Below are 9957 nucleotides of genomic sequence, written 5' to 3'. Positions count from 1 at the left end.
CCCCCCTCCCCTCACATACACATACACATAAATATATAGCCGGCGGGTGACGGGTGAAGAGTGGCTGTAGAGAAGAAGAGGGGGGGGGATATGTGGTTGTTGTTTTTTTTTTGAGCTGCTTTCTCGCGAGGGGGGCAACGTCACCCGTGCATTGCTTTTTTTGTTGTTACTTGGGCGGAAGGAGGGGTAAGGAGGGATGTCTGTTTGTTTGATGTTTTGCTCGTTTGTTTGCTTGTTTTTCGCATTCTTTTTTGGCTTCTCTGCCGCCACGCAAGTCGCATCGCAGGTAGTCGTGCGTTGTGCTCCCATCTCCCGCCCACGCTCATTGAGACTCCGTCTGTCTGTGACGGTGTGTCTATATACTTAAAGTGTGTGTATGTGTGTGCTTTTGTAATGCCCCTGCTGGTTCTTTTTGTTATTGTTAAGAGGGGGGGGAGGTCATTGCCTACACGATAGGCACCTCGAATTGCGTGTATGCGTGTCAGTACACGCATACGTACATACAATATCTCTACGTGTGTGTCTGTGGGACAAGCCTATTCTTCCTCCCTCTCTCTCTTTATATGTTTCTGTATAACTGATGCACATTTGCCCACTAAGAGAACGCAGTGAAAAAATAAGGTGAATTTTATAAAGAGGAAAACGGGTGAGACACATTTTGTATTAGCAAAAATGGGCGATTCATTGTTTGGACTTTCCACTGAGTCACGCACCATCATTGATCATTACCTGCAGTGGACTCGTCTGGCGTGCGACGGCTTGAAGCGCGGTGTCCACTTGGATGCCGCCAGCCACCAGGTGGGAAACATACTGCAGGAGACTTACACAAAGGATGAGCTCAAGGACATACTTAGTGGCCACACTGCGTTGTTGCTCCACTCGCTGGATGCCCGCATCGAGAAGTTTGCGGGCTCCTCTGCGGAGCTGCTGCGTGCGGTCCTTCGGGACGCTGATCGTCAACGCGTGACAATTAAAGTGGACGTGGACGCAGTGCTGAACGCTGCTGCTGCTGCCAGCGCCGCCCCCGCGACTTCTGCGGCCACCGCCACCACCACCACCACGGCGGGGGCTGCTGCTACCAGTCTATTGCTGGACCATGAGCGGCAACTCCTCAGTGGACCGTGTGGTCGTCTTGCACCGCTGACAGTCGCCGACGCCGAAGGTGAGGCCATCCGGCAGCTTGCTGAAGCCAAGGAGGAGATACACCGTCTGCAGGAGAAGGTGCGCTGTCTCGCAGACGCGTACGCCCAGGTGATGAGCATGCGGTCTGTCGACACAACGACGCTGTTGTCGATGTCCGATGCCCTTCAGTTGCGTAACGTAGCAGCGGCGGCGGCGGGAAAAAAGGAGCAGGACGAGGCTCTAAACCAGTCCGTGGATGAGCTGCGAATGGCGTTGGCGTCGGCGAGACTGGAACTGAACACGCGACTGAACCAGTCAACCCAATATCAGGATATGAAGAGGATCTTGACGCACAAGAACAAGCAGATTAGGACGCTGCGGGCACACCTCGCGGAGTACGATCCCGCATTCTTGCAGAAGGACAACGACGATGGCGACATGATAGTGGAAGAAGATGACTAAGCTGGAGATGTACCGAGGTCCAAACAAGCCTGTGGGCGCGGGGTTTGTGGAGGGTGCAGCGCCGGATGGGTGATGCCTAACCTCACACTGGATTAGAGGCGTTGAAAGGGATAGTGGTCAAAGTAACAGTAAGACAAGAAAACAAAAGTAATTAAAAAACACGAATAGTGACGTGGTTTTATACACAACGCGATTTTCTCTTTTTTTGGGTGTGTTTGTGTTTATGTACGTGTGGGGATGGGTGGTGGGAGGGTATATACGAAATTATATATATATATATATATATATAATCATGCATGCCCATCTTGGAAGGGGAAGGGAGGCTTCTGTGATGTTTCTGAGGACCCTAAAGAAGCAGCAGCTATATCGCGCATATTTGCAGAGAGCGAGAAAGAGAGTGAATGAGGTGGATGCATTCAGATGGGGATCCTCTCATGTACCATAGCGTATATATACGTATGTACATGGAAAGGCAAGAAAATATCCCTTCAATATATATATATATATATAATACATATTGACGGTGGGTGTGTGTGTGGCGTAAGGGATGGCGGTAGCATCAGTTGTTGTTGTTGTTTTTTTTTTCTCCACAGGCAAAAAGATCTTTTTCCAGTGTTTTTATCCTTTCCTGTAGGACCCGTAGTCTGCGTGTTGGATATGGGAAGTAGTAGTAGTGGCGGGGTTGGGGGTGGACCGGTGGTTTCAGCGGGTAATGTTGGTGTTACGGCCATCCTCGCCGGTCTTGCCGTTGTGCTTTCCGCTGTCACGTACATAGCAAACAGGCGACGCACAGGCGAGCCCCATGTGTCAAGCCACGTTTCGTTGCTTGGGAAGCGGTTGAATGAAGAACGTCATACATCGTATGGGAATAATATTAGTAGCGCTGGGGGTGCAACGGCGGCTGGGGGTGGAGGAGATGCAAGCAGACACACGGGGGTTGCGGGCAGAGGAGGAGGAGCAGCGGCAAGTGACCACAAGTCATACTACGCGGTGCGGGCCGAGAGACACGTGGGCCAATACAGTGCCAATCTTCTTGAGTGGAGGGATGATGTTATAGGGGTGCGCATGCTCTTCTCGCCAATTCTCTTTGCGGTAGAGATGGAAGAGCGGCAGGCACCGCTGCTGCTTGTTGCTCTGCGATATCTGCGACAGCCAGAGCATCGCGTCTCTGTCATCATTGAGTCATGCGCCACTGCGGTGACAGCACAGGAGTACCGCGATGGCAGCCTTGCCCGCGTACGCGACTGTGTCAAGCTTTTGTCATGTAACAGTACTCGTATTGGCGCCACATCGCATCCCTGCGCAGAGTACTGCTATATGGACGCGGGAAACAATATGCGTTATGCCCTGTCCGTGTTTCTGACGCACGGAAGTTTGGCTGTCACGGCGCAGTACGTCGCTGACACACGCGTCAAGGGGGTGCTTCCGACGGCATTCAATGAACTTGTACGCTCTATTCAGCTGCAACCACCGCAGCCAACGTCATCGTACTTGTTGTGTGCAGAGCCGCGTCTTGGCCTCGGCTTTCGACTGCCGCTTGACTTTGCCATGGATGACCAGCTGCGCGAGGTCCTTGAAGTGTCTGATGAGCCTTCCGTGAAAAACGGAACTATTGAAAGTGGGTACAACAGCAGTTGCAACAATGGTGTTGTGGGCCATCATGGCGTTGCAAGATCGTCACCAGTGGAGTTGATGTCAAGCATGCGGAGCTTGAGACTTTCTCCTGGCAATGGTGGAAAGAACACGGGTGGCGTTGGTGAATGCGGTACGCCCTTCGCTGCAGTTGCAGGGTGTGGGACGCGGCGGATGGTGGTGGCGGCGTGTTATGAACCGCTTGCACGTGGACACGTCTCGTGGCAACCATTTTTTGAGCGTCTTCTTCGCACGGCACTGACGCGCTTTTCGGTGGCGCAAAGAGTTTGCGGAGGTGGAGAGGATGAAGAGGAAGAAAGAAAAGGGGTATCGCCCATTGCTGCCGTTTGGTGTGCGAAGGGGCAAGAGTTGTCACAGGAGAAGGACAAGCGCAGCATCATTGTGCGCCCACAGCAGCTTGTTGTGCCCATCAACGGCGACAACGCGGTGGACGATGATGCCGGTGACACGCTTTTGCTTGACGGTGCTTTTTGTGTACAGGAAGTGGTGCTTGACCCGCAGGGGGCATCGTTTGCGGTGCTGTGTAACCTGCTGCAGCTACAGTGTGAGGAGGGGAACGAGAGTGAAAAGTACGTAGGGGGAGGGGGGCCACGACGAGATGACGAGCATAAAGGGAAGGTGTCTACCACTATCTCGGCGTATTTAAGTGTTTTTTGTATGCGCATCCGTGACGCGTGTGTGTCGATCAGCTTTCTCTCCTCCACAACACGGCACACCCTGGAGGAATTTATCACCTTCTGCCACCGCACGCTGGACACGGTGTCGGTTGGCAACCACTTTGGCCAGAGCACATCACTCATTTACTGCAATACACGGCACGAGGTGCTGCCATTTAACATTCTGCTTGGGCCCGCGAGTGCGGCGGAGGCCACCTCGGTGCTAGTGGAAGAGCCCATCATTGGTGATCCCCTGGCACTTATTCACGTCGGCGGGCCTGAACATGTCAGGGTGCTGTTGCGAGTGTTCCCGTGTCCCTCCGCCCCCTTCGCGTTACTGCAGTCGCAGGGCCGAATGACGACACGCCTAGAGAATGTCGTGCAAAACTACCTTTTGCAGTTACCCGATCGTGTGTGTGTGCATCACTTGAGGACGACAATGCTCGGGTCGCGGCCCGCGCTGGAGCTTCACTATGAACACGTGGATGGCGACGACGACAGCGACGCGGGTTTACTTGCGCTAGACGAGGAAGTGGGAAATATCAATCCCTTCGCTCGCTACTGGAGCACCGTATCGTACCCAGCGGTGGAATGTGGGGCGGAAGGGGGTTTGGCGCTGCCGACGGATTCATTGGATGCATCTGCTGGGGCGTCCGCGTTGGCATCGGCGGGCGCAGTGGACCCGCTGCTGCTGCAATCGCCCTCCTGTGACTCCCGTGAGGAGGTCACGTCGATGCGTGTGGGGGTCGTGGTGTGCTGTGATGGTTGTGCCTTTTTGTTCCTTGCATTATCCACGGATTACTCGCTCAGCGTCGTGCGGCAGGTGGTACACCAACTTGCTGCCAACGTGTCGTTCGGGACAAGTGCCCTCGCGTAGCTCTACTTACCACCACCAGCGCCACCGCCATCACCCCTCTCTTGTGCTCTGCTTTCCTCCTCACACTCCCGTTCTTTGGGAATATCTGGTGCTTTTTGCATCGCTCGTTAGCGGTGTTGTGTTAGCTATCATTGTTTCTCCGGTTCTTTTTCCTTTCTTATTGTGCAAACACAACGGATGGGAAGAAAAACAAAACAGAGGACCGACGAGGAAGATATTATGCCGCCATCGCCGCCGCCGGAAGAAAAAAAATAGAAGCAGCAGTGGTGAACAGTGCGGGGGCGGCCCTTAAGTTTAGTGAACATCGATGCGCTTGCCACGTTGTTTACTTCGCTTAATACTGCATTTTTTCCCCCTCATCCCTTGGCTCTCTCTCTCTCTCTTTCTCTTTCTATCCCTCCAATGTGCGTGTATATGCATGTGCATACGTGTAGAGTCACTGCTCTAATCCGCATTAGCAGGCTGCGTAGCAATCAAGCAAGCTCAGAGGCACATCAAGTGACGTGATGGGGCTTCTCTCCAACACGACCATCTTCACACTGATGGTGCTGCCCATTTTTCTGCTCACGAAGGGCCACCACATCGAATTTGGGCGTCTCATTGTACTCGCGGCGGTTATTGCGTCGTACATGATTGCCGAGTCAACGCTGCTGGCGTCTCTGGCAGGGATGCCACTTCCGCAACACCTTGTCACGGTGGTGGTGATACCCGTTGTCGACATATTATTGATGAATTTTGTGCTAAACGACTCGAAGGCGCGGAAGGTGCTGCGCGTTCACGACGCCAGCGATGATGCGGCGGCGGCAGTGGCTGCGCTCTGGACAACGGTGGAGCTCGTGCTCTACCGTTGTTTCCGCTGGTATCGCGTTATAAGCGTGCTTGGCTTTGATGCAGAGAACCTTGTATCGGCGGCTGAGTCCTTCGTTGGCCTAAATGCACTGCTTCTCGCGGCTCGACGCATAAACGGTTTGGGTAATAACGGCGGTAGCGGTAGTAGTGCAACTCAAAACGCGTGGGTAGCAGTCTTGTTCCTGCGTGTGGCGATGACAGCTGTTGGTGTGGTGCTTGGATCCACGCTTGTGGGCAGCATCTTGTTCGCTGCTGCTCTGTTGCTGCTGCAGCTGCTTCGTCCACCAACCCACACCGCCAACAGCAAGGAGGACTAGTCCCCACGCACACGCGGGCACACATTGAAGGCCACTTGCCACTCCCTCTCGACGTGGCGCAACGAAAGGGGGTAAAACTTCTAGTAAAAAGCAAAAAAAAAAACAAAGACGGCTAAAAAAAAGAAAGGTGTATCTGTGTGGTCCGTCTCTGCGAGGGGGAAGATACGAAGCATTTAAACAAGAAATGAGGCCAATCAACACCGACAGCCAAAAAAAAAAAAGACCTCGGCGCCAACTTCTCCCAAGTTCCCACAGCTCGTCACAGTCTTCGCCTCATGCACGCACGTACACACACGCTTTCTAATTCCCTCATCTCTCTTTCCCTCTCAGTGCCTTGCCTTTTTTTTTTTGCTCTGTTCTGCTTTTGTAGAGTAGTGCCGCAGCAACAAAAAGGTCCAGTGCTAACTGCGCAAGGCTCAGATGGAGGCACTTGTTGCAAAGGCGATAGAACGCCTAGGGAGGAAAAAACTATGGCTTGTCGCATACGCCATGCGACGGATGGATACGGCGGACTACACTGTCGCAGGTGTACGTGATGCGCTGCGCCGTATCCGCCTGTATGTTGACGACAACGACTTTGCGGAGATTGCCGCACAGTTTGCTGGAAACGAGGGCGCCAATTTTGACGTTGCCGCATTTGTGCATGCCCTCCTGGCGACGCTGCCGCCACGCCGTGAGTACGCCGTTAGTCTCGTGGTGCGCAGAGTTGACCCGGAGTCGACCGGGTTCGTCAGCTTCGAGACGCTGCGGGAGACGTACGACGTGATGCGGCACCCGCTGGCGCTGACGCTTCAAGACCCGAGCGGACTCGTCGATGAATTTCTCGCCGACTTCGAGGAGGCGCAGGCGGAGAACGGCATCACGACAGACGAACTGGTTGCGTATTACGTCGGCATCTCCCACACTACCCCGCGGGACGAGGACTTTGAGCTCCGCTGTATCCGGAGCTTCTCGCTTGACCGCCCTCGAGCTCGGTTTGACGAGGAGCCAACCACGCTCCATTCGGAAAGGAAGCGTAGTAAAGCGAGCGGCCTCTGCCAAACAAAAAAGCACCCGCTATACGAGACAACGTCAATGCAGTACGGCAAGGATTGTGACAAGGTGAAGTACGACGGCAAGTACTCGCTCAACCACAGTTTCACAAAGCTCATATCAACGCAGCACACAGGTGGTGCCACATCCATGAACATGTAATTATAAGAGGTAGGTGTAATATACGCAGGGAATGAACTGCTTGTCGCCGCGCGGCCCCCTTATCATTTTGCAACGTCCGTTTAGCGGTGAGCCGCTTTGCGGCCGTCGTCGTCCCCGTCTTCGCCAAATCGCCGCCGTGTTGAACCTTTTTTTCTTCCCAGCTATTCAAACATTTATTAAATGTCCCATACTTTTTTTCGCGCTTCTTCTCTTATCTCTTTTATCTTTCTTTGGTTTTTGTTTCTTCCGTGTTCCTTTCACCCACGTATGTACATTGGCGCCTCATTTGCACATTAGCCCCCGAACGTGTTGTCTTTGCGATGGTGAATTACTTCGACGCCGAGATGGTGCTCACAAAAGGGCCCGAGACTCTGCCGCGTCGCATGTCTCTACTGGTACCGACGGACGGCACGCCGGTCACGGTTGGACGGGCGCCTGAAAACGATATTGTTCTCAGCGCCCACCTTCTGTTTGCTTCGCAAAGCCACTGCCAATTCTTTATGCGTCCTGTGTTAGCTACATTGAGTGGCGGCGGCGAAGAGGAGGCGGAAAAAGAGCGTGGGGAGGGAAATGAGAAACAGGGCCCTGGGCGTAAGAAGAAGAAGGCCGCTGATCGCAAACGTGGTCGCGATGCGCCGCTGTTGGAGCTGTGTCTAATTGACATGGGCAGCAGCAACGGCACATTCGTCAACGGTAAGCGTGTGGAAGCGAATGTCGTCACGCCGCTGCGTCACCGCGATGTGCTCGTCTTTGGCGGGATGCGTGACATCGCAGCCGGTGCCTCGTTGCCAGCGGACGCAGTGATCCACGCGCCGGAGATCGTCACATGGTGCGTGGCCCTCAATGCGGACGACATCCCCATCGACTGTGCGTCGACCCCGCCGGTGGTACTCCACGCTGACTTTGTGGAGGCGGAGGAGAAGCGGATTACCCTGGAGCTCCTGCAACGCATGACGTCGCCGCCTCTGACGACGGGTCGCAGATCCACGACAACAGCGAACCAGCCGCCGACAGTGCTGAAACGGTGGAACGAGGCGCCGTCGAGGCAACTGTGGGAGTATGAACACGACCAGACATTACAAGGCCCTGCTGATCGTGAGGAAATTCCACGCGTCAACGCCGGAAAAAATGATGGTCAAATCAATGAAACAGCGAATGCCAAGGACGACGTGAATAAATGCACGCAGCGCGGTGGCCACGTTGCTGCGGCCTTATTTCCGCAGGAAGAAAGTATGGGGGCGCAAATTACCCCATCTTAGCCCTACATGTAGTGCGGGTAGAAGTGCACAACTTACTTCAGCCGCAGGACAGCAACACAGCGCGAAAACGTGGATGCCCGCGTGGCAGAGGCGTGTGAAAACACGTCAACCAAACGCCGCACCCCTACACACTCACATTCACAGAACTTCATTGGAATAGGCTGATAGACGACGGTGGCAGTAGCAACAGCAGCAGGATGGAAGTGGTGCATGCGAAGCATCGGCCTGGTGTTGTGAATATCGGTTTCCTTGGTCCACCGTGGAGCGGATTATGTACTACGCCCCACAACACAGGCTTACGGTGTTGTCCTTTCAGGGTACTAACGAGTTGTCGCCGCCACTTGAGAAGCTTGGCCATAGATCCGCTAAAGACCCCACGTTCGTTACCTGGATCGTGAGCACGGCACTAGATGAAGAAGGAGACAGCAGAGGCTTTGCTGATGCTGCCCTGGAATCATTCGAACACCTCGTGAGGGCGTGTTCACGCTTCTGTGCGGAGCATAAAAAGCCGGAGCCGCGGCAGTTGGAGGATGCGGAGTTCCTTGCTTGTTATGCTTCAACCTTATAGAAAAGGCACAAGGAGAGAGAGGTAGAAGAACAACATACACGTCGTGCCGTTGATGTTATCACTATTTTTTTTTTTTTGACGTCGCACGTAACCCTCTGTTCCTTTCTTTTCCTTTGTTTCTTGTTTTGAGACCCATTGCAGCACTACCGTCAGAAAGTAGATAAGCCAACTACTCCTTCCAATTTCACTCCGACCCACATCGCTCTCTTCTCCCACACTCTAAGGCCACGCAAGAATCAAAAAAAAAAACGTGTCCTACACGCGTGCAACACCAAACTCCGAGGCCCTCACACACACGAAAGCACTTCCGCCGACATCAAACACTTACAGAAGAATTAAAATAATACACCAAAAAAATGCATACAAAACCAACGAGTCAGCACTTTCCGGCACTGTACATATCAAAAGAATATACAGCAGCACCCACCAAACTCCCTTCCCTTAAACAAAAACGAGAGTAAACAATATAAGCATACATAATAGATACAAAAAAAGTTATTACATCATCTTCTCTTATCGAAAACCACATATAGCAAATCATTCAATACTAACTACATCAGCCTGCACCTCTGTGGTGGCTGCACCCCGATACGTGTCTCTCTTTGCTGCGGCGCTCTTGCACGGCCTTAGTTCACCTTCTTTTTCTGTGCTTTTTTCGTGTGTTTTGCGGTGCAGAGTAAAGCAACCTGCGTTGAAGCAACCCCGAAAAAAAGAAAAAAAAGGAAGATAATGAGCCGATCCAAGGAAACTGCACGGAGCAAGCGCACCATCACGTCCAAGAAGAGCAAGAAGGCGCCAAAGGCCCCTGGTGCGGCGACAGGCGTGAAACACGCACAACGGCGCTGGCGCCCGGGCACCGTGGCGCTGCGCGAGATTCGCCAGTTCCAGCGCTCCACAGACCTCCTCCTGCAGAAGGCGCCCTTCCAGCGCCTGGTGCGTGAGGTGTCGGGCGCGCAGAAGGAGGGCCTCCGCTTCCAGAGCAGCGCGATCCTTGCAGCAC

General features: G+C 53.6%; 6 protein-coding genes across 6 annotated transcripts in view, besides 4 other annotated features; all 6 read left to right on the top strand.

Annotated features, from left to right (window-relative positions):
- Positions 1-197: 197 nt before the first annotated feature.
- Positions 198-238: a sequence feature (A-rich).
- Positions 239-672: 434 nt separating this feature from the next.
- TraAM80_08936 (uncharacterized protein) lies at positions 673-1584 on the top strand (the record flags this gene model as incomplete). The annotated part of the gene is made up of 1 exon (XM_029385650.1): positions 673-1584. One exon carries the CDS (start codon positions 673-675, stop codon positions 1582-1584), a length of 912 nt encoding a protein of 303 aa, XP_029234490.1.
- A 253-nt stretch (positions 1585-1837) lies between these two features.
- Positions 1838-1873: a microsatellite.
- A 202-nt stretch (positions 1874-2075) lies between these two features.
- Positions 2076-2102: a microsatellite.
- Positions 2103-2241: 139 nt separating this feature from the next.
- TraAM80_08935 (uncharacterized protein) lies at positions 2242-4770 on the top strand (the record flags this gene model as incomplete). The annotated part of the gene is made up of 1 exon (XM_029385649.1): positions 2242-4770. The coding sequence occupies one exon, from the start codon at positions 2242-2244 to the stop codon at positions 4768-4770; it is 2529 nt and encodes an 842-aa protein (XP_029234489.1).
- A 367-nt stretch (positions 4771-5137) lies between these two features.
- Positions 5138-5170: a microsatellite.
- A 106-nt stretch (positions 5171-5276) lies between these two features.
- On the top strand, positions 5277-5936 carry TraAM80_08934 (uncharacterized protein; the record flags this gene model as incomplete). The annotated part of the gene is made up of 1 exon (XM_029385648.1): positions 5277-5936. The coding sequence occupies one exon, from the start codon at positions 5277-5279 to the stop codon at positions 5934-5936; it is 660 nt and encodes a 219-aa protein (XP_029234488.1).
- A 420-nt stretch (positions 5937-6356) lies between these two features.
- On the top strand, positions 6357-7130 carry TraAM80_08933 (calcyphosin; the record flags this gene model as incomplete). The annotated part of the gene is made up of 1 exon (XM_029385647.1): positions 6357-7130. The coding sequence occupies one exon, from the start codon at positions 6357-6359 to the stop codon at positions 7128-7130; it is 774 nt and encodes a 257-aa protein (XP_029234487.1).
- Positions 7131-7450: 320 nt separating this feature from the next.
- TraAM80_08932 (uncharacterized protein) lies at positions 7451-8389 on the top strand (the record flags this gene model as incomplete). Its single annotated transcript, XM_029385646.1, has 1 exon — positions 7451-8389. The coding sequence occupies one exon, from the start codon at positions 7451-7453 to the stop codon at positions 8387-8389; it is 939 nt and encodes a 312-aa protein (XP_029234486.1).
- Positions 8390-9686: 1297 nt separating this feature from the next.
- TraAM80_08931 (histone H3) overlaps positions 9687-9957 on the top strand; it is a gene marked incomplete at both ends in the record, with an annotated part of 351 nt that continues 80 nt past the window's right edge. The window contains one exon of the mRNA XM_029385645.1: positions 9687-9957. This exon is cut by the window's right edge and continues 80 nt beyond it. Within this exon, the coding sequence (XP_029234485.1) occupies positions 9687-9957 (271 nt within the window).

Source organism: Trypanosoma rangeli (assembly GCF_003719475.1).
Source record: "Trypanosoma rangeli strain AM80 chromosome Unknown Tra_15.4_contig_00484, whole genome shotgun sequence".
NCBI lineage: Eukaryota > Euglenozoa > Kinetoplastea > Trypanosomatida > Trypanosomatidae > Trypanosoma > Trypanosoma rangeli.
Note: the sequence above shows the minus strand (reverse complement) of the source record. Positions and strands in the feature narration are given on the sequence as shown.